Below are 25111 nucleotides of genomic sequence, written 5' to 3' on the forward strand. Positions count from 1 at the left end.
ATGACGCAAATATGGTGCTTATTTTGTACAACTTTTACTAAAACAGTGCAGACTGGAACCAATCAATTGAAAACAACAACGCTTGTCTGACAAGGCACTGCAGCCATGAGATGGAATTCATAAAACTTTGTCTTTTTTTCTCTTTCATTTTAAATTAACCACAACAGTATTTACAGAAAGAAATGTACCCTATAACCGAGAACTGTGACATGCCCGTGTCACACCAGTGAAATAAAATACCAAATAAATGAAAATAACATTTTCGATAATCAGTGTGAGGAGGATATCTACAGTAACATTGCTCATTAGGCTGTTGAACCACATTCACCCAAACCATGTTTGCACCAGATTAAAAGTCGTTGTTACTGACCCTGTATGAATGTCAAAAGCATTATTAATATTGATTTAGTATTAAATGTACACGTACATAAAAGAGCCAACAAAGGAGTCGCTTTCTGTTTTTGAATCATGTCGTTCTCAAATTTATAAAAAGAAACAATACTGACATATGTTAGCTGGGAAGAGTTAGATGAACAGATGATTTATTCTATTCGCTTAACCATTAAAACCGCCAGACATTAAAGAGTTAAAAGCTAGCTGGAGGGTGAACAGAAACTGCCAACACATACTGGATGTGGTAAGCTAGTAAAACTCCTTTAGAGAGCAAGAACAGAGGATCACTATTCATGGAAACTGGTCTTTGATAATGGTTTAAATTTACAGTGTAAATCAGACAGAAACACTCCATATCTGCCAGCCAGAATTGTCTTGTAGGTAAGCGAAATTTACACAGTAGTACCAGTATTTCCTTGACTCAGAAATGTAACCCTGCCTCGATCATATGAAGAAGGCAGCAGGCATATGCGTGCTGCCTACACAGTGTCAATGTAGACACACAATAAACATCTGTTAATATTCTTGCATTTAGCCCGTATTACCATGTCTTTGATATTAGCTCAATGTACAAAGTGAAACAAGCTTAAGTCTCTTATACTATCGATTGCTGATGTGATTCATCGCTAAAAGACATTAACCTTTTTGCATATCTTGCCACTTTCCTTGACCAGGTTTTTCTGCTGACTCGTTTTGTTTAGAGAGGTATAGACGTGCACGAGCCAGGCAGCCTCAAAAACAGTTGAAACCTTCTGACAGATGCCTCGGCATATTGATATATATTTACAGATTACAGTGGGGTTAGTGCATGAGTTATAATATTTATATTTAGGGTTCTATTAGGTGAAAAAAATCCATTCCACACACAAACTCTGATTCCATACAAAGAGGGAAAAGGCTCGGTTTGAAGTGAAAACAATATTATTTATACAAGATTAATACAATATCTCCGACAGTTTCATATAATTGTCCTCAAATACTATGCAATGCCTTAGAGATATAATAATAATAATCTCTTTTTATTTCATTCATCTCAAATGGTTCTGTTTATGTTATCAATGGAGACATACGGAATGAAAGGAGCTTTGATGGGATTTCCTTTAAACCTTCTCTATATAAACGCTGTTCTTTTCTTTAAAAGACAATCGGTGAGTGTAAATACTGCTATATGTCTTCTAACAGTTATCAGGATACCTCAAATCAACCAAACACAGCAAAAAAATTGCGCTCATATGAATTACTGGTGCAGAATGTTCAACATCCAATGCTGGAGACAATGCCATTTCACTATAACTCAACTGACATCCATTCTAAAAACAACAAAATTAGTCACCAAGAAAAAAATATTGGGCTGCAGGAGGGTTAGAAAAGGTAGGTCAACTCACTGTCAGCCACGCCTCTGTCAACCAGTTATTGCCTTTCCATTCTTCAGTGAGTTCTGTCAGCTGTGTGTCAACAGTTTTCCCGCCAAAAACAAGAGCCTCAGAGGCTGCAGTTGAACCGTTGAAACCATGGCAAAAAAGGCCAAGTCATCCGACAAAAACTTAACTCCAATTCCCACACTAGTTCCTGTCTTCTCAGTTACCCCTTCAAAAAATATGTTCTACTTATAAATAAACAACCTCGTACCATCCTCGTAGGCTAAATGTAATAAATAAATAAATATGTGCATCGTGTCAATAAATTAACCCACTAAGTAAAAGCAAATAAATAAGTAACAACTTCAATGATTCAAAAGATAAATTCACACAAGGTAGTGAGATTAAAAGTTTCAAGGGGGATTGCCTGGAAAAGCAGCAGACGCTAGCGCTGATTAGCTGTGCCCCCCCCCCCTCCCCCTTTTTAACAGGTCACTATATACACGAAGAGAGATCGACTGCTGAGCTGAGTGCTAATGTTTAAATGTATAATTTACTAGATATAATCTGTTATCTTTAAAGCCTGGATGATTTAGGACTTGGCATATCCATCTGTTTTTGTTCTCAGTAAGATAGCTTCGTGTTTGAATCAAGGAGGTCTATAATAGCTGGAGAAAGCTTGCTGTCCTTTACAAGTCTCATTCATCTCAATGTTTTCGCTCTCATAAATAAAGGCTCTTTATTAGCAAAAAGGTGGCCAATTTTGGTTTAGAAACTGTTCACTGTGAGGTTTTATGAGGAACCCAAAATGGTTCTTCAATGCCATCGCTATGAAATCCTGCTTTAGGAAGTGAGTTATTTAGTCAGAATAAGTTGATTTTGAGTCCGGATAATGTAGTTCAGGCATTTACCAGTAGTGGCATTAACCAGCCAAATCCCTGGTTTAAGTGCATTATTGCAAGTCAATTGATCTAAAAGTAAATTTTTGTACAATTTCCTGAAGAAAAAAAGTAGCAAATTGTATGTACTACTGTCCACATATATTATACTATTCAGAGGTAAACATTTCACTTGTTAGAACTTAGGGGTTGCTTTTAATTCAATTATTCACCAATCTAAGGCTCCAAAATTGTGTACCATGCCTTTTTTTTTTTTTTTTTTTCAGTTTGCAAGTCTTAAGTTTGAGACTGGGTAAAGTAGGTGAACATCACAGCAGACCTATCTGAGACTTTCTGAGCAGCACGTTAATCTCCTGAGAAGACAAATAGGTTCAGTATGGGGGTATGGAGCGGGTTGGAAAAGAACAAGTGTTTTTTTTTTCTGTAAATTCTCTTGCGGAACTGTATTCCATGTACCCGAATTTTACAATGAGGTAGGCACCACAGATGAGCAGAATTGTGTGGGCGAAGAATCCGGCATCTATGAAAATAAAAAGGTGCTACTGATCTAAAAGCAGACATGTGGGTATTGCTTAAATGGAAAGCAAAACTGCTAGATGAAGAGGGACTACTGTAATAATCTTGTGTGGGATGTTTGTGATCACTTTAATTACACTGGCCTGCCTCTGCATTTGATGCAAATCACTGTAAACTGTATTCATCAGATGTATTTGAAAGCATTTGGGCTGAAAGAGTCGCTGCGCCTGTACAGTTAGAAACTATGGTAGAATTGCCATGCTGTAATGGTTTGGCCTGGTGACAAGTAAGCAATGACGTGCAGTTTCAGGCTGTGAAAGGCTGTCACGTGGCTCCGCTGCATTATGGGATCACTCAAAGATCTCATCTTCATTTGAATCAGGATTAATATGGAAACCTGCACATAAGCCACTAATATCAATTGACATCAAATGGAATTAAAGCAAAACAGGCAGATGAAAAAGCCAAGCTATCTTTTGTACAAACCACAGTCCCTTTGAACCACATTAAAATGTATGAGCAGTTCCGATCCGATCCGCTCCGCTCCCCAACTCAAAATATCTGGAAATGTCTTTAAAAGAGCAATCTGCTGGGTCGGGAAATAACCTCCTGACTTCTGATTATGCTGGTTCCTTTCAAAGGACAGTACCTCTTAATACTGTACCTTCACCGTACCTGGATTTCCATCTTATTTCAAAGTGTCCCGAACCTCAAACTCATACCATAAATGTTTCACAGTAATCCTTATCATCAAAAATAATACTTAAAAAAATAATATTTCAAAAAAAGACAAAAAGAGAACCGCATGACAAAAAGCAAGTAGCGTTGATGTGAAACTCTACGTAGCTGTTCATCTCTAAAGTTCTACTTTTTTTCCCTTTGTTAAGACACAGACATGGAGCGGCGGCAGCACCACTGAGGGGAGCGAGAAACCCTGGTGCCGTTGGACAAAAGCGAAGAGACCCTGTTGCAGTGGCTCTTTAACCGTTCTTTCCCTTAAACGTCTCGGTTCCTCTCTATCTTTCCCTGGATATGAGAGACAGCTCAAACAGGCAGCGCACACCTTTGTCACTTCAAGATAAACAGTTTTGGATAAGACATGGAAACTAGTCTCACAGTTCAGTGGAGGAACATGTTTCATGTATGTGTGGGGGCTGATTCCTATGTGTCATGTTATTTAATGAAAGATCTAGCCACTGCGCTTTGTACATTTTCCCTCTCGCTCGCCACTCCAGGCCCATTCCGACCTCTTTTCTCAGATTTCCCTTTTTATCTTCCATGTCAATGATCCCTTTTCACCCCTCCAGAAAATAAACTTCCTTTCAATTTCTCTCATTGATTCTCCCTGTGGGTCCAGGATGAAGTTGGGTTTATCATCAGTCTGTAGGAGGAGGTTTTGGTGATGTGGTGGGTGCTGGTGCCCATGAAACTCTTTGCTCTACTCGATGACCATGCAGCGGGGCAGATGCTGGGAGTAGTATTTGAAGAGTTCGGCTGTGGCACCAGGGCAGTTGGTCAGTTCCAGCTCTTCTAGCTCCTGCAGTTGGATCAGGCCTGATAGACCAGTGGTGGTCAGCAGAGGGCACCCTGAGACAGAGTAAATGAGAGCCGCTTGAGTGCACACGCTAACAGCTCACTTCCTGTTTTTAATGCCTTTGTGACAACACTATTTGCATCACAGATGATTCCCAACCTGATACATTTTGCTTTGTTAAACCTATATATAGAAATTAAGCAAGAAATAATGCTGACAAAATATTTTACAAAAATATATAGTGTTATTTTAAAATCACTCTTTCCAATTTTCATTCCATCAAATGTCTCTAGACAACATAAATGCAGTTTAAAGGGGTGGTAAAGTATGATTTCACTTTTCTAACTTTAGTTAGTGTGTAATGTTGCTGTTTGAGCATAAACAACATCTGCAAAGTTACAACGCTCAAAGTTCAAAGCAAAGGAAGATATTTGCTTTTAAAGAAAAGGACTACAACAAACGGCTGGTAGGGACTACACGACATTCCTCCCGGGTTAGTGACATTAGCAACCCTAAAATGTACATAAACCCCGCCCCCGGAACACGCAGTCCATGTTGAGAAGAGGAAAAGTTGTTGTAGTCGAGCACATTTGTGAGTCAGCTCAAACTTTAGCATCCATCTTTTCACATGCAATGGACTCTACATGTGTGCATCTTACAACAGTTCCTATACGAGCGATTTATAGATTACCATGACAGAATATCCTAATTGAAGATAGTTAACATCAGCAACATAAATCCATCAACTAACCATTCAGAGACGTCCTGTTGCTTCTACATGTTGTCACTTCTTCTTGAGTCTCTCCATCATTGTCTGACTCCGTTTTAACATTAAAGACAGAACAGTTTCTGTAGTTTTAGTGTGTCTGCGTGAGGTAATCGCAGCTGTTAACACACATGAGCTCTTGAAACCCCGCCCTCTGCAGCAGCTCATTTGCATTTAAAGGGCCAGGCACAAAAAGGTGCGTTTTTGCAAACCCTCAAAAAGTGACAACTTTAAAATGCTATATAAAATATCTGTGGGGTATTTTGTGCTAAAACTTCACACACACACTCTGGGGACATCAGAGATTTATTTTACATCTTGTGAAAATGGCATTTTACCACCCCTTTAATTAATCAGTTTGATAGGAAGCGTGTTTTCATCCACAGGAATTGAATGCTCTTAGTTTAAAAGCGCAAATTCTAATGCTAAATAAATGACATCGACTAGTCAAAAGAAACTTGTTTCGTCCTTCTAAGCAGCTGTTGCTGAAACAGGCAGATATGTCTGATCTGCAAATGTACAAATGTTCTTTAAAATTAGACTTGTATATCACATTTTTATTATGTATTCATCAACTAAAAGTCAAATTTATCTTTCTTTTACAAAGCAATATATTTTTACTCAGACAGCACTATCTGTTATTGAGGGATTAATGGAGCTTTTTCCATAACATGATTGAGCTCAGGTATTCATAGAAATGATCTACTTCAAAACATAATTTCATTATTGTGCTTCATCAGGACTTTATCAGTGCATCCTGCAGAATCAGCACTGTACTTTCAGAGAAAGAGTGAGTTTACCTGCTAGAGAGAGAAGACGAAGACTCCTCATGCCATATAGATGCTGTAACCCAAAGTCTTGCACCTAAAAGAACATAAGGGGAGTTGACATCAAATTTTATGCAGTTTTAGCGGTGTTGTGATTGATTAAATAAGTTAATGGACAACTAATGTTAACTACCCATACTGTTTTTTATCATAGTAAGATTATCCCATTTAGGTGACTGAGATAGCTGTACAGACACTTACTTGACAACACCAGCGCAGGTAGAGACTTCTCAGAGTTGACATGGTAGATAAGTAACCCAGGCCTGTATCTGTGATCCGCACACATCTGAACATAGTCATATGAAGGAGAGTTATTTTACTTTAAGTCTTTACCATCTTTAGGCATAAAATAATTGGTCCAGAAATATATTTTTTAGCAATTTGTAATTAATTAAAAACGTATTTTTTTCAGTGCAGGTAGATATAAAGTTTCACTTAAAAAATATCATGATATCACCAGGGGAATTTCATACTTTAACATGCATGATTTTTGTATCAAAATATCATGCTGTTAGCTATAAGATACACTCACTGAATTACAGCACTCCACTGAAATTGTTATATAACAAGGATTTTAAATCTGTAGTATTTGAAATTGTCTTGTCATTGGTGTAGCTTATTCTTCCTGTTATGCAAAAAAGTTCTAATAAAGCTGGCAAAAAAATTAGATGCAATAGAACGTTAAAGCGACCCCACCCACACAGCATGATAGCAAATGGGATTTTGGTAGTGTACAACAGAATCTAATATGAATCTAATCGAATGTGAATCAAATTAATTGTTAATCAAATGTGAATTGAATCGAATATTAATCTAATCAAATATGATTTGAAACGAATGTGAGTCGAATCGATTGCGAATCAAATGTTAATCAAATAAAATGTGAATAGAATGTGAATTGAATCGAATGTAATCGAATCTCCGCTTTGCGGAAAATATATATTTATTATTGTTATATATTGAAACAATTGATTATTTTTTAAATACATTTTTATTTATAAATGGATTGATTAAAAAAAAAAAATAATAAAATAAAAAAAAACATACACCAGCTAATGAATAAGCCAGTCTGATAGACTTTATTGGTTTATCACTACTTTGGAGGAAATATTTCCTTTCCGCTCCATAATACAAACTCAGCAGACTCACCGGTCCAGAACCAGCTCCTCCAGTTTGTGTAGGTCACAGGCGATATACTCCAGTGCCATGTCAGTAATACGGGGGCACCAGGACAGATCCAGACTTCGGAGTTTCCTCAGATTCTCTGCAACCAACTCCACACCATCGTCTGTGATCTTCGAGCAGCCCGACAGGCTGAGGGAGGTGAGGTTGGGCAGGCTGTGCACCATGTTGACTACACCATGGTTGGTGATCTCCCAGCAGGAGTTCAGGCGCAGCGTGTGGGTGGTGTAGCCTTGCTTGGCGGTGAAGTAGGCCATGGCCGTGTCGGTCACATGATAGGCCTGTAGGCTGAGCTCCGATAGGTTGGGAAGGAGCTGAGAAATGGCGGCGATGGCGTCGTCTGCCACGTTGATGCAGTCGCTTACGCTGAGAGAGGTAAGCCGCGCATTCAAGCTGGACCACAGGCCGGCTTCTGTAAAATCATTGCAGCCGGAGAGTTCAAGATGCATCAGCCCTTGCATCTGTTCCAGCATCACCTGAAGAGCCCAGGATGGAGGAGCAATGTTATTTTAATACATACACACATACAACTGCAAATTGACCAAAGCTTAATGAATATTCACAGCATTATCCTGGAGGATTTTTTTTAAGACCATTCCTGGAGCCTTCTCACCAATGCACATGTCAGCTCAGTAGAGTACTATACCAAACAGCTGATTCATAAATTCATCTGTGTTAAATATGGGGGAAAATGTGCAGTGCTTGGGTGGCTGCAGAAACCATTTGAAACCCCAGAAAATTGCAGTAATATGGTTCCCATTTAGTTACTTCTTTGAGAACCAATTGCCAGAATGTTTCAGGCAAGTTTTGTGTGATAACCAAATAAAAGCTGATACAAAATGTCCTCTAATGGTTATTTTTTGGGATTTATTATTATAACCACCCAGACAGCAACATAGTGTCGGCCCAGATCCGGCACACATCAGGGGTCTCATTTATAAAACTGTGCGTAGGATCAAATAGTATTTTTAATTGATTTATATTTTTAATGGAAACAGATACACCTTGTTGTGCATTATTTGCACAAAACTATTTTCTCAGACAATCGGCTATTATCATGATAACCAATTATCTCTGTAGTTAAAACATTAAAACACAGCATGCCAGAGGAAGTGTTCAAAAGCATTGCATCCACAAGTTGTAACTTCTCAGTAATGATTTCATGTAGTTTAAGTGTTTAACTCCATTAATGAGAATGACATATTTCATCTAAATGTTTATATCAGAAGTAAAACAGTTTAAATCATTATTTTATTTATTTAAACTGTTATTGTGAACATGCACTGTATTTATGATTAGGTTTTACTTCATCTGCCGTTAGTTAGATTGCAGTCAGTTGCAAATGAGAGTGGGTCTGGGGAAGGTTCATTCACAGCCCATTTCCAAAGGGGCCTAAATATAGGCCCCTTTGGATATATTTGGATATATTTTTATATATTGGTTTATAGACCTAAAACCAATCAGAGCGATCGTCATCGTGTAAAGCCCGCCTCAACGTTTGTGATTGGTGCCTCGATTTGGAAAAATTGGAAATGGGTTAAAAGGGCTCTTGGCCAGACTGACTTGCAGAGCAAATCTAATTTTGCCGGAAGTTCATCAGGGTTTTTCCAGGCTAGGGGTACGCCTCTTTCAGGGCCTCTTTTGTGCATACGCAATGGTTATAAAAGAGGCCCCAAGTGTGGGCCAGATCTGGGCCGACACCATGTTGCTGTCTGGGCATGAACTAGCCTAACTTTCCCAGAACGTTGGTTGCAGAGAGGATTTTGTTTTTTGTTTGACAAAAACAAATTAGCAACGACATTTGCCAATGGTGTCAATTTTTCAGAATGCCATTACAAGAACATCACAACTGTTACTGCTTCCATTAGAAATTAGGGCAACACGCGTACAAAAAGCTTTAAAAAACATAGGCCTATTACATATCATAAATGTATGTATAAATAATTTCTTCTAATGAGCATGTCTAATACCTGTGCACTCACATAATTTATAAATTAATGGTCAGTTTTCGTTTTTTTTCTTCCTGCTAACAGATTCACACTTGTTTGTCTTTAGGCTATGCTATTTAATATTTACTTATGAGAGTGTGATTTCAGCGTGATTTGACAGGTCTAGGCCTACTTAATGAACAGAACAGCAAACAAAACGATTCCTCTCTGCATCGCGATTGTTTCTTTAAAAATCGCGATCAAGATCAACAAAAATTCAGAATCGAGTTTAAACTTTTAAACCGCACTTACCGCAGCTGCGCATTATGACGTTCGCAAGTAACTTCCAGTCACGGCCTCGCGGGTTTCATTGAGCCACAACTGCATTGTGGAAGACCAGTGAGGTAACAAGAGGTTGCCTAAACTGCGTAGTCTAGTCTTAAAAGTTATTCAGCTAACTTCAGTTAAGTCAGTTACATAATGTAGATCGGTCTAATTTGAATCGGAAAAGTAAGACTGTTTACCTCTTAGTTGGTCCAACTAGCATAGGCTTAAAGGGATACTTCACCTCTGGAAAGATGAATGTGTATTTAAAATGGATCATTTATGTAGTAGAAATGTGAAATTATTTTAGAATTTGGAGCCTTCTATACTGAGGAAAGCCAGAAAATGTATTTGTGGCTCATGTGGATGAAAGACAACAACTCCCAGAATGCACTTGCTTCGCTGCCCTACGAGGCCACTCCCAAGCCACGCCTACCGGTAAGAGAGCGCAGTTAAACAACAAGGCTAGGCTACTAGTGAGTCTCCGTGACAAGTCTGCCCGGGATTTCGAGATCGCCAAAAATGTCCGGGATTTGGCTTTTGCTTTCTACAGTCGCCATTCATCATGTTTACTGTGGCGAGCAGGACAAGACTGACGGCCGCGGGAGAACGACGCGAGGCCGGTGGCGTGATTACTGATTAGCGGCACCTTTGAGACGCACCGGTCTCGTATCTCTCACGGAGGAGCGGGAATTTTCTTAGCGATGCTAAAACGCACATTGACCCATCACGTTTAGCGTTCATGTAAACACTACATTCAGATTCACCAATCGGAATGAATTCAGTTAGATTGAAACAAAATGTGTGCATGTAAACAATGAATGGCGACTGCAGAAAGCAAAAGCCGAATCCTGGACATTTTGGACAATCTCGACGGCCGGACATGTCCGGGAAAAAGAGGATGGTAACCCCTACTACTCGGCTTTTCCCACAGAATAAGAACCTGTTAGCTTAGCTTCCAAAAAAAGATGGCTGACACTATTTGTACATTCTGTGAGTGAGATCCCACCCTCTATGGGCGGGTTGAAAACATGCGGATCTAGTGCCTTCTACCGGCTGTAGTTTTTAGCCTCTGGCCAAAAAAGCCTCAGATGACGCAAAATCAAGATTTTACAGACAAAAAATACATAAATCTCTTGTCTCAGGGAAATATGAGGGAGGGAAGCACGGTAATTTGAAAATACTACAGGTTTTCTACTGATACAAAGCTTACTGCTAAATCCTGAAGTATCCCTTTAACAAGTGGGTAAATTTATGCAACTGCCTCAGAGTTTCCCTCGACGTTATAGTATTGCAGTGTGCGGTCTCGCCGCTTTTTGGTTAACTCTACAATGACAACAAAGCTCAAGACTTTGAATTATTGAGCAAAGCGAACAGGACGGAAATAACATTGATGCCTGCAATATCACTGGTGAGTGGCAGCGCACGTGTTGCTTAGGCCTTCGGTTTTTTGAGCCAAACCCTTATGTCATAGAATAGATTATAATTCAAGAGACATGATTTCAGTTTTGGCCAGATGTGCAGGGTGATTATTTTGCTCTCTTTTTTTTTAATTAATGAGGGGCAGAATTAGGGGTGTAACTATATCTGTCACAATTGCAATAAATACAACAACATACAGTTTACACAAAATGAAAATTACAGTGGGAGTTTTTGTGTCAGTACTACATCAAACTACTATATAATGTTGAATATAATGTATAATAACGCAATGGGGGGATATTCCTGATAATGCCAAATGTCTTATGTTACCAGTAAAAAGTGGCCTATATTATTTTAAATGTATCTAGTCAGTGACAGAGTGCAGGCATATTCATCTAAAACAATTCTGTATTTTCAGCTTCAGAATCATGAATATCCATTGTCCTGTGCATTGGGTTACCAGCTCCAAGTCCAAGCCTATTCATTTATTCTTCAGTGTAATACCAAATTTAGCATTTTAATCAACAGTCCATTTTTTGTTATCCTTTTATCATATGTCTTGGAGTATCACAATAATATTGTATCGTGAGTTCAGTACCGTGATATGTATAGAATGGTGACATCATGAGGGTATCGTTACACCCCTAGACAGAATTATTAAGGTTCAAAATTATTTCCAGTGGTAATCAATCACAAATGCTGTCAATAGAGCTTAATATGTTTTAAACCTTGACGTTTTTGAAACACAACAAAATGGAAATAATAACATTAATGATACAGATACATATAAGAACTTTTTATCCAGAAGAAATTGTAGATTATTTTCCTTCTAATACTAATTCTTAACCTGACTGATGTACATTGGGAAAGCTAACTGTATTCCAAATTAGAAAGATCCATAGAGCTGTTTATAATGCGATTAAATGCAGTTAATTAAGTTTATGTGTATTAAATGTAAAGATAGAGTATGGCTCAAATTATGTGTACCTGAATTTTTGACCTAATTGTTGTGATCAACAAGAAGTGTTTGCATTCAGAAGGACTACAACTAATGGATTGTGTGACCCCAATGACCTATTTACCAAGCCAAAGAAAAAAAAGAGGGAACAATGTACACATTTTCTGTCTTTAATCACTTCAAGTTTTCAGTGACATCTTATATTTATAATGAAGAGACTAAGACAAATTGCAAGGGAAAGAGCTCATTTCAGCAAGAAAACAACTCTTGAAGGCAGCACTCTTTTATTGAGTACTTGGTCATGATCCAAGCCTTGTGCTGTGATATCTGCCCTGCCCTATATAATTCACAAACAAGCCCGAGGTGCACAGTCCTCTCTCAGACAGATGAAGCTCCAGCTTCTATCTCTGCACATGCTGGTTTGCATATCTGAGGGGAAAAAAAAGCTTGGATGCCGTCACAAACAATTTGAGAGTTCACCATGGCAACAAAAGCCCAGTCCTAAAATAGCAACAGCATAGAGACAAGTGTGATGAGTGTGATCATTGCTACATGTTCTTGCAAAACGCACTTATTTCTTAACCATGTAGCCTATGTTAGGTGCTTCTGACCAAATTAGGAGTAATCGCGGTTCAACAACAACAACAAAATGTCAACTTTTCATTATGAATCAATAATATAGAATTAAATTCTTCACATATTAAATGTACTTAATTTCAAATATTTTTTTTATTTATTTGATTGTTGCAAAGCAAAATTTAAGAATCCATACAAGGTAATGCACAGAAAAAAAAAACTTTAATAAAATCGAAAAATTTACTTCCGCTCTGGAATGGCGTTCCCTCTCGGATGATATCAGTTTGATAGCTTGGGTTGAATTTCCTTAACCATTCCCCTTCAACCATCAGTCTGCTATGAGTGAGAGATGGGATTAAATATTCAATATTTAATTTCACTTGAGTCAATTTCACACAGAGCGTTGATCCCAAAATATTGCCACAAAATTGCTATAGTGCCTTCTGTATGAACGCAAACACGTCCCAGGATGGGGACCTAGGCTGCGTTCCAGTCCACTTTTACACACGCACTTGCAAACTTCCCTAAGCACTTCCCTTCGGGGGAATCACTGCCGCCATTTTGAAGTGTTCCACTTCGTGAAGTGGACGAGGGAAGTTTATGTGGACAGACCATCGTCCCCTCGATTTTGACAGAGGGATCGAGTCTACTTCAAATGTACACTTCAGGCAGCTCCATATACCACAATACAACACGATTGTGACGTCACCGCAGATCTAATCAGCACCACCACAAACAACTCTATGATATATTAATTATAATTGTTTTTAAATTTAAAACAACCCAAACACACCTATATACATTTGGATGCTGCATTAAACTAATTCTTAAACAAAAAACAAAAAAACAAAAATCAACTCCGTAGCTGATTCCAAGTGATCAAGGACTTAGGACGTTCCAATTCAGCCCATTGCAGTTTCCGTCAGTAGGGGGCACTCGTGCAACGTAAGAAATGACGTACATCCGAGTGAACGAGACGGAGGAAGTTAGCGGGTGAAGGGCATGATTCAATTGAATTTTGGACTGGAACCCGGGTACCGGGAATCAGTCCCAAAATGTGCCCTGTGTGAATAAAAGGCAGGACCAATGCCGCAAGGGGTGTGTCGTGGTGATGACACTGAAGCTGAAATCATTCGTCAGCTTAGTGGAACGGTAGGGCCTACGCTTTACGCTAGTTTATGACAAATCCCCTGGACACATTATCAGTTTATTTTCCAGAATGTTTGTGTGAAAGGGGCTTTGGAAGTACCTCACAACACTGAAGTAAAGTTGGTTGTAACTTCTGGTTCACAAAGACTTCAACAATAAAATCATAAAAATTCTAAATAATGCCATGAAATCCAAATTTACAATATTTTTTTTTTATGGAATGTTGACGTATGTATTATAAATGATTTATCTGTGCACATCATTATAAAAAAAAATCAAATTCATGTGCATTTGTAATATTTAATCAGAATAACTTCCCCTCGCTCTTGCAGTGACATCTCTTCTCCTCTCTGAAGACTAGCGCGAGGACGGGACAACCTATCATTCACATGAGATCACAGCAATAGCAAACCACAACCATCCAATCAATTCCTTTTGGACAAAAAAAAGTCCAGCCCTACATTTTATTTAGTTTGTGAAGCCAAAACTGTGGTATAAATCTCTACCCGTTGATAGATATTTACCATTCCACGGTATACACAATTTTTTTCCATGAAAATTTTATCTGTATTTCTTGATAGTCACATAATTACCTCAAGTCCTGCATCCGTGATAGTCGACCTCTTAAGACTGACAGACTTGACTCCCTTTTTTGACAGCGGATAGTTGTCGATGAACTCACAAATGTCCAAATCAGAGACCCCCACCAGACAGAAGGACTGGAAGCCTCTGAGAGCAAAAGCCTGCAGGCTAACAAACTCCTTCTCCCCATTGGGCAGGATAGTGTAGAGTTCCTTGGCATGTAGAATGGGCATCACACCTTCCCAGAACTTGGGCTGGTAGAGCACTTTCCGCCATGTCTTGCAAACCTGGGCTAGAATGCACTTTTCTGCAGTGGTGAAGTACCATAAGAGCCGGTTCAGCACCTTTTCGTCCAGCACCAGTTGTCTCTCCAGCAGGGTTTTGGGGAATTGCCGGAGGGGAGGTTTAATGGCAGTCACGGGGCTCGTGTCCAGGTCGGGGCCCAGCAGTGAGGCGGCTGTGGGCAGGGGCTCCAGGTGATACGGCAGGCTAGGGGGAGGCAAGATGGTGGGCACAGAGGACGACTGGCACAGGCGATTCTTGGCAGCTGGTGTGCCTTTAGTGATGCTGGCCGAACCGAGGCCGTTGGGCTGGGGGGGCAGCTTGACCATGCCGTTCCGCGTCACGCAGGGAGACTTGAGGTCACTGGGAGTGGACATATTCAGCATTGGAAGCCTGTGAATAGACCAGAGTTGAGTTATTGCTCTTGGATGCAATAACATCTTGAGAGTGAAATAAAAATATATTGTGATATTATATTTTTCACACTATGCATATGATCAGGGCTCTTTAAAAAGTGTTAATTTTTTATGGCAGGGCTTAACAATAACAGTTTTTTCCAAGGACAGATTTTTACTAGCCCTGCCAACATTTTCACTGGCCCACAAATATGATGGATAAATATTTTTAGCAACATATTTTTATGTTTCTCTTTTCCATATATTTTCTCAATATTCTTTTTATTTCATTTCAAAAAATCTTCATCTATTTAAGCCTATTTGTGCCCTCATACTTTTGGTAAAAAGCCCTTTTATCTGCCTTTTTTATTTTTTATCAAAACAAACTTCTTTTACCATTTCTTTTCACACAGTTTGTGGGCGGCTTAAGGTTTTTTAACCCTAATATTGTACTGTACCCTAATTTTTGTAACAGTAGACTTGGATTACACAGGCTTGGTTAACACTGACCAAATTAGATTTGTGTTTCAAATCCGATATTTAAGACCGACTGTCTGTCTACACTGTCATTTAGCAGGTAATCTGATCTGTTTGTTGAATATCTTATATATCTTTATCGATTGAAATTGTAAGCATGAGGACATAAGTTGCCCTTTTGTACAGACACTGATAGTATATTTCAGTATAGAAATGGAAAGAATGAACAAAACTTAGAAATGTGACCTTTGATATACACGCCATGATAGTGAACTCAGCAGGTGCATGACACAACATACTGTAAGAGCCAGGTGCTTTACCGTATTTTACACATCAATGCAGGTGTTCACTCACTTACTCGCTGACTCATTTATTATTCACAATGTAGTCACATTCACTGTATGCATAGTGAGTGAAAATCAGTCAATTATGTTTCAGCACATAAATATATTGTATCATGTCCCAAATGATGAAAAAGAATAAACACTCACTGAAATATCGGTTTTGCCACTGATAAAATATCTAAACAGGGATTTAGAATTGTTCAGAGAAATGCCTTGTAGGAAGTGACTGAAGAAAATACTCTGAAGCGAAGCTGCCTTTTCAACACCCTGGTCCACCTTAAAACCCTCCATGCAGGTGTGTGTGCTCTGTGCACTAATGGTTCAAGTGTAAAATGTCAATGAGCGTTGCTTGCTTTAAGACATTTTTCTCAATAAGCCCATGACTATCATTGCAGCTGAAATACTAACACGTTCCAGGATTTACTGATTTTAAATGAAGAATGAGTTGGATTTACGTGAAGAAAAGCAAAACAAGTTGATTTTGCATGAGTTTTTTGACTGAATGACCACTAGACCTTCACAAGAGACACAATCTAGGTAAAAACTATGCAAATGCACAACTCATTTCACAGCTTTTGAAAACTAGTGGGGGAAAACACATCTAATTTGTTTCCCTAGGAAACCAAACACTAAAGAGCAGACCACAAACCCCATTTCCACCCACACTCAAGAGGTGGAGCTTTCTAAGATTACATCTGATCAACAGAGAAGTACTGCAAGAACTTACTGATTTGATTAGAAATTGAGCAAAAGAAATGTATTAAAATTGTGATTCCCAACTATGAGTATGGTACTTAAGCAAGAGATGGATAATTCATACGATTTCTACTTTTATTTGATTTTGATTTCTAAATTTATTTTAATTTTTTTAAAGATTATTAAAAAAATATATACTAGATTGTTATAGAGTAATAGATTAGAATCTTTTGACTAATATATGTAGTTTGTACATACATACACAGCCATTAGTCCACTCTTCAGTGTTGCATTATCCTTCAGAAATCATTATAATATGATGATTTGCTGCTTAAGAGATTTATTATAATTTTTTTGTGGAAACCAAAATATCTTTTCAGGATTCTCTGAGGAATAAAAATGTCCAAAGAACAGCAGTTAGTTAAAATAGAAATATTTAGTAACATACAGTACTTGTCTTTACCAAATTGATGCAACAAAAATATTAATAGCTTAAAAAAAAAAAGCGTGTGTGTGTGTGCGCGTGTGTGCGTGTGTGTGTGTGTGTGTGTGTGTGTGTGTGTGTGTGTGTGTGTGAGAGAGAGAAAAAGAAAAAAAATCATCACAATTAATCGTGTGGTGTTGTTTTTTTGAAGTTGTTAAATCATTTAGTTCATGTTTGAGGAAAGAATACAAAATATGTACGTTTTGAGTTTAATCTAGTAACGTTTCTCTATGATTTCCTCCAGATGTGTCAAACCCTGTGAAGACAAACAAGCTCATGTGTCTCTTTAAAAAGAGACTTGACATGAGACGATGAGTCTGATTTTTAACCACATGCGATTCATTTCAATTTTAAAGTGAAACATTTTTAATGGCCATTTTGCTCAGATTAATAATAATGCTATGGGTTTGGTATTGATGAAAGGGTATTTGAGCTTTACTGATGGGACTCTGGGGTACATAAAATAAAAAAGTTGTAAAACACTGCACAATAACTACATAAAATAATTTGTCTCATATGGCAGAGTGCAAAGAGGAAAAACTGGCATGAAGATACAAAAATTGCCAGAATTAAGAGGAACTATAAGTATCTCAAATAGTAGACATTTATGTGATGTATAAGGAGAGAGAGAGAGAGAGAGAGAGAGAGAGAGAGAGAGAGCTGTTAGTGCAACTTCAGCACCAAGGATAGCAACTGAACTGCCTGATGAAGCACATCAGAATGCCTTCAGCTACACTTCTGCACTGCAGAGGAGCGCTTTGGCCCACCAAGATATTGTGTGGGCAATGCAGTCGAGAGTTCCCAATGAAATCTGAGGCCCCATTCAATAAGTTGACACAGAAAGGGCTAGTGGTCCTCTGCATGGGGCAAATCAAACAATGCAATGACAAACCATGTGCAGCAAATGTATGAGTGGCAAGGGACACTTTTTTTATTTTTTTATTTTTTTTATAAATGAGGCTAGTTGACATTCTGGATGGGGCTTGAAGAGAACTCTCTGTACCGAGATATGTGCTATGTAAGAAGTGATGGCAGCTTGCCATGTCCCTATCGATATGCTGTCTTTACCTTCCATTTCAGCACAAAATGTATAGTTTTAAAGAAAAAGGAGTAATGTGCGTTAAATGTTGGGGTGGGGAATCTATATTTAAAACTATATTTTTATCTCAAAATACTTTAGTGATATTGTCACAATATTCTAACGATATTCTCACAATGTTTAGAAAAGCGATTCACTCACAGATGAAGTTTTGTGGCATTAGATCTGCATTAAAATAACCAGTATATGTTGCTCAGCAATTCTTTGACACAGTGACTCTTCTCTGTACAAAGGTCTAACTATAACCTCTGGGTGTGTGTTCTCATGTTTCAGTCAATAGGTTTTTATACACCGAAACAATATTACATAAAGGATGTCACCACCTTATAGATGTATCTACTTGTCATTAAACCTCTGAAGGACAATTTAAAATTCACATGATTCTTTTAAATTCAGATGCTAAAGCTGTGTGGTTCTTCTCTTAACATCCAGCACTAGAACAAATCAGTTCAGCTGTCGCCCCCATGAAGAATTTGAAAAGGGGAAGTAGCCAGGGAAAACCTCCAGAAACAGTTAAGCGGTAGAGAATTTGAAAGGGAGACATGGAAAGAGCATGGCTGCAATCCAGATGGGTTCATGGGAGTTCATCTGGGTATACAGGAGGGGGGAAAAGCACCTCTTAAATAATTAGGGGGGTGTTCAAAAAGCACACGGCTTATAAATTATGTCCACATGCTGAGCGCCTTTCTACTTTTCCAAATAAAAGTGCCACACGTAGAAGTTCTTTTCTGAATCAAGCTGAGAGGATTAGCATAGCTGGAATTAGCTTATCAAAGATAAATTGGCTACTTATTACTAATGGATCTACTAAATAACTGATTCAATTGTTTGTTTAGCTTTTAGACAGACATATTATTAAATATGCAGATGATGCAGTGGTGCTAAGTCTGTTAAAGCAAGGTGACACAGAGCATGGGCCCATTTTGAATTATTTGTTGGATTGGTGTGAGAGTTCTCATTTACAAATTAACGAATATGACGATAAATTTTATAATTCTGGTTAAACTCCATCTAAAGTAGTTATTGCGTGTAAAGAAGTTGAGGAGGTCAGTTCATACAAGTATTTGGGAACATTAATTGATGATAAGCTTAGGTGGGTGGAAAACACAAATCTTATTATATCGTAAGCACAAAAATGGTTATATTTATTGAGGAAACTTAAGTCTTTTGAAGTGGATAAATCCAAATTGATAATGTTTTATAGATCGTTTATTGAAACTGTTTTGACTTTTGCTATGATCTGTTGGTTTTATGGATTAATTGTTAAAAGTGGATCCCAGCTTCAGAGCATTACGCATTTAGGGTCAAAGATTACAGGCTCTGTACAGCTGGGTTTGTCTGTTCTGTCTGAGAGGAATGTTCTTAGGAAGTCTTTGACTATCCTGGATGATACATCCCACATTATGTTTTCAGAATTTGAACTGCTTCCCTCAGGTTGGCGGTATAGAGTGCCCAAATGGAGGACTGTTAAAGCTTCTAGGTCTTTTGTTTCAAATGCAGTTATGAGTGTAAATGCTTATTTGAAACAAAGATAAAGGTACTTTGAATTTTAATAGTAGCTATATGAAGAATCATTGTAAATGCCCGGGGTTCGTGATGTTTGTGATGTTTGTGATGTTTGTGATGTTGTGATGTTGTGATGTTCGGGATGTTTTATACAATATGTATGTTTGTGAGGTTGAAGCTGCTTAAATTGCCCTGCAAAGGGACAAATAAAGATTTTTACTACTACTACCTCCAGTTATTGCATATTATTTCGTCCTGGTCTCTAACTGTTCTTAAGTTTTTTTTAAAACCTATAATGACGTCAAATTAAAGACTCATTGGGTAAAGGCCTAATTCTGAGAAATGTACTTCCTTCTTTTCTAGTGATGATTATTGTCTGTTCCTAGCCAAAACTCAGCAAAAAAAAAAAAAAAAAATTGAAATTGAGAACATATGCTAATGCCTTCAACTATATTATCCTTCTTTCATAAGCCATTATCTTTGTCAGTATCAGGGTTACTCATGTCATTGTAAGCCCAAAGTATGTGGCAGGGAAGTCCTTTTTGGACCCGCCAACTTTCATAATCTGGACAAACAAACAGCTGAAACCTTCTTCAAAAATCTTGTTTTGTGTTTTTCAGAGAAAGTCATGCAAATTTGTAAACATGAGTGTTAGTAAATGTTGTTGTTTTTTTGGATGAACTAATCTTTTATGGTCTTCTTTGGGGAGTTCGGATGGTTAGAGAACACTTGGACTTTACATAATATGGTTCTATACTGTTATATACTATCCTGTCCAGAAACAAGATGTTTGAAATGTTTGGCATGAACATTTTTCCTTTACAAACATGCCATTATAGAACATTTAATTTCGCAAATGCTTTCGAATACAAGGGAACTGGTCTGTATCAGTCAAAGACAAACCACTATAAACTTTCTAGAGAATTTCTCCAACTGTTGACAGCACGTCTGCATGGAGTAAATCCGTTCTCCCCTCTGCCACTTTCCAAGCCTTTTCATTTCGCCTACAGGCCCGGCCTCCTTACCCATGTTATTAGGATTTACTGACGAAACACACAAGCCCTACAACAACAAACAAGCAAAGAATTGAGACCCGTTGCTTCTGCCACGGATAGATGTGGCACACAATGAGGGTGGGGGATGGGACGAGAGAGGGAACGGGGGAGATGGGATAGTGGAAGCTCCTTGGAGTGGACAGGATTGGCAGTGGTCTCTTTGAGAGGGATTTGCATGTTCAAAGCAACCACGCAATCTAGTCGTGTTCTCAGCGAGAGGTGGCTTAAGAACACTTCTGAGACTTCCTCTGGAATTTCACATTTCAGAAGTTAGATGAAGTTGAAGCAAGTCTTTGGAAGTTTATAAGTGGGACAACGGTATGAAATCTGTACTCTCTGAGGAATAGATTCACTCTACCATTACAGACTTCACAAATTATATTAATGTAAAAAGAAAATCTGCACCTGTATGTGTTTTGGAAGAGCGGCTGCTAGCTACTACAATTTCGAATTTGGAGCATGTGTCCTACTGCAGTCGTACAAAGATAAATAAGGAATGATGTATAGTCTCTAAAAAAGGGAAGGAGCCATCTTTATTAGGTTTACAGGGTGCCAGTGAAAACTTCAGGTTGATCCGATACAGTTTGACGTGTTCCGTGTGGAGAGCCAAAACTGTATTTTTTGGTAAACCGAAAAAGAAAGAAAAAACTGACTGATAAACTAGCCACCTGATAAAGGCCATTCCCAGCAAGAATAACTAAATGTGTGTCCACCACAACAGACAATAATGTTCTGTTTATTATAAGCTCAAACTGCAGTAATGACATGTCATCTTTAAATAATCAAGCTCTTTTCTTATTAGCTCTTTTCTTATTGGCCCTGTCAATGTTTTTAGCTTTCTTCAGCAGGAAATAAATTATTCTGAAAGTGATTTCAATGACATTGTTCCTCTAAGTCCTTATCATTATAGCTGTTCTGTGTACTTCACTATTCTCACAGAATTAGAATGATTATAAAGACTTTGTAGTTCTAATCCTCGGTGTGAACAGCCCTTAAAACAGACCCGGAGAGAGGGGATTCTCTGTATGATAGTGAAGATAAGTAAACTACACTGTCTCATTGAGGATGGTGTACACTACGTCGTGTAGGTTAAGTGTGGCTCCACACATGATCACTCTCACCCATGATATTAGTTACAACTGTAGTTGCTAACTATGGTCTTATTGCATTGCTGACAAACCAATGGAGAGAAATGTGCTACTGTTAATGTTTCATCCAGGTCTTAATTTTAACGTTTTAATGTTGTCAGAGCACATTGCCTTGTGGGCAGCGCTTCAACACACTGCGGTTTTGCTTCAGACGACCAGATATTGAGTTCCGGTACTTTCTGTGCAGAAAACTCTCTAGTATTCAGCTTATTATTGTCTAAATGTACTCAGTCATCCAGGTATTGATACAGAAAATGTGCATGCTCAGTGCACAATACTCTGTACAGCTGTAATGGAAACAGTAGTATGATCGTATGCTTTTCTAAACATAGCCTAACTCTCATTAACTCACTGGTGATTTTGAATTAAAATAGTAGGCCTAATCACTGGGTCTTCCAAGCTTTTAAACAGCTTAGCAGAATCAATCCCTGACTAGACTTGTTAAGAAATCCTGAAAATAAGCATTCTGTCATTGTTTAATCACCATTTTGTAACTCTAAACCTTCAATTCATTTTAATGTAAAAAAAAAAGATGCTAAACATTATAAATATCTTTTATGTTTCACATACAATCATACAGTATTGAATATAGCCTACTCTAGGGTGAGTAAAGGATGACAGAATTTTTAATTTAGGGTGAGCTATCTCTTTAAGTTCCTGTCGTCTTATAACACTGCACAGAGAGCAACCTTGGCGCCAAGTGTGGAATCATGCAGTTGTCTAAATATTAACAAACACTGTAGGGCCTTGTATCATTGTGTAAACGCCGTTGCCGTATGTCGAACAAAACATTTGCCTGTTACGTCATGACAACCGCGCGAAACGCGGAGGATAACGTGTGTATCTCGACCTCAGGAAGACGGACAGGTGACGTCATGTACATGAGGAATATTCAGCATCCCATAAGCGAGACAAAGGCCGTGTCAAAACCTAGTGAGCTGCCTACCTGGGCATCACATGTTATTTTCCTAATTAATCAGTATTTCTGTCTGGTTTTAAACAAGAAATTATTTTATTTGAGAAGTTTGTATTATTAGTATTTTACAGATATAATTTTTGTTTTAATCATCAATATAACGAACTTAAGTGAGGATTAAGTGAACTAAACTATTTGACAACGGGAAGAAAGATAAACTAAATTATCCGGGGGAAAAAACTAGTATTGGTAGCCTATATTACGATGTTTTACGATGACAATACTCATTTAGGCAATATGCATTGCAGTGTATGGTCGCGTGCAGCATTTTTGGGCAGCATGCGCCAGTGATGTCCAAAAATGCAGCCTAGCTAGGCAGCACACTAGGTTTTGAGACGCATCCAAATACATGCACGTTCACCCGAGCGGTAATAATGTTGCATTCTCGTTTCCTTGTCCTTTCCCCCTTCTTTTTTTTTTTTTTTTTTTTTTTTTAGATCAGCACTATTGATCCTCTTCCTATCAATGCTTGTTCCCCGGGGACAATTGTTATTAGCAGTATCCTCGTTTTCCTTGAATCCTTTGCGTCAAACGCCATCTAAGCTTGATCAACATCACATTAAAGAATAATCGAATGTATTAACAGTTGATTCTTACCTTTCTTTCATATGCAGCTCACACAATCATTAATCCATCATAAATCAGAGATCGCTGCCTGGCTCGATCGCGTTTCCCACAACGTTGCAGGACGCATGAGGGAAAATAAATAAATATACCAGTAGTAGCAGCAGCCCTGCCCGTTATTTCCTTGCGGAGGTGATGATAATTTGAGATGTAAACCTCTCCCAGTTCCAAAGCCGGAAAATACCACTTCATATGTGTATGGAAAGAAATATTAAACAAGTGAATTAATGCGCTAGACTAAAATAACAGCCCGTTCATTCTGTTTCTCCACACAAAGCTTGCCTCCCACTCGCTGTCTCTCTCTCACATGCACACGCACACAAAACAGACCAATCCCATTTAAAGAGATAGCAGCAAAAAATATCAATAATGCATTGCTTTGGGCTAGTGAGCATTGAATGTTTTGTGAGCGTTGGTTGTAACTCTTCCATAAGAGAAAGATGAAGGCATTGCTTTTTTTAAAATATATATGTAACCACGTATTTACGTGGTTTTGAAATGCATAGATTAATAATTGTATTCTTTCTGTGTCATGTATTATTAATCTTAATATGGCAGGTCGTTCTAGTCCTTAAATAAATTTGATTAGCGTTGTGTTTTCATTTAGTAGCTATAACTGGTCAGTGTTCAGTGTTGTTATCAATCTGTTTGTTGGCATTCCAGACTAATGGGATCGATGTGTAGTAGCCCAGTTGTATCCCCCTTCAACTTATTTTCCCCCATTTGCTTATGTTTGTGCATAAAAACATGTCTGGGGAAATAGTTCATCCCTTAGGCAAAATTCCTGATTTCTGACTGCAACTTAACACATAAAAAATTATCTGCATCACAGAAAAATTAATTACATAATAATAAATTATGTAGCCGTAATACTTATTAAAAATAATGATTATTTACACTTATTTAAACTTCAAAAATTTTAAACCTATATACATCTTAGAGACGTATTCAAATAAATACATCTTCCAGATGAAAACACACATCAAATAGACGTTTTAGCGATGTGAGATGCCTTGTTTGAGTTCAATCAAAATGAGAGAATTAATTAGTTCAAAGTTGCCACAACTTACTAAAATAAGTTGTGGAAATAAATTCTTAATTCCTGGCCACTATTTAACTAAAACAAATGAGTGAATTATTAAATTGTGGCTACAATTTACTAAAACGAGAGAACAAATTCATAATAAGTAGCCACGATATATACAATATTTTGTAGTTAGTTGAATCTGTCATTAACTGATCACAAATTCAATTTTTGACTATTTAAGGACACTGTGGTGTGCACTAGCAGATTGTTTGACTCATGCACACTCCGATCAGATTGCCCAGAGGCATAGGATGTATCCGACGCCCATTTTAGCTGCCATTACATAACATCAAACTGGCTTCAGTGCTAAGCCAAGAAGTCTGCATCTCCTACAGCAGTAGTTTAGATTAAATTTATGCCGAGGACCAACTAGAGCTTCTCACAGACAGACAGACTTTTCCACTTTACACCTTGTTTTTAATCAGCAGGTCTGTCAAATGGCTGCCAGTGAGTTGCAGCGTGCAATATGCTTGGGCGCAAGAATTCTTTGGTGCTACCTTTACTCGTTATGCATGCTGAGCGCA

General features: G+C 38.1%; 1 protein-coding gene across 1 annotated transcript; it reads right to left on the reverse strand.

The window, feature by feature from the left end:
- Nucleotides 1–222: 222 nt before the first annotated feature.
- fbxl16 (F-box and leucine-rich repeat protein 16) lies at nucleotides 223–23815 on the reverse strand. Its single transcript, XM_079629402.1, has 6 exons — nucleotides 23474–23815; nucleotides 14426–15089; nucleotides 7443–7951; nucleotides 6495–6579; nucleotides 6267–6330; nucleotides 223–4753 (listed from the first exon to the last, which is right to left on the reverse strand). Exons 1-6 carry the CDS (start codon nucleotides 23482–23484, stop codon nucleotides 4605–4607), a joined length of 1482 nt encoding a protein of 493 aa, XP_079485528.1. The 5' UTR covers nucleotides 23485–23815; the 3' UTR covers nucleotides 223–4604.
- Between the last annotated feature and the right edge of the window lie 1296 nt (nucleotides 23816–25111).

This window comes from Phoxinus phoxinus (assembly GCF_949152265.1).
Source record: "Phoxinus phoxinus genome assembly, chromosome: 1".
Classification (NCBI taxonomy): Eukaryota; Metazoa; Chordata; class Actinopteri; order Cypriniformes; family Leuciscidae; genus Phoxinus; species Phoxinus phoxinus.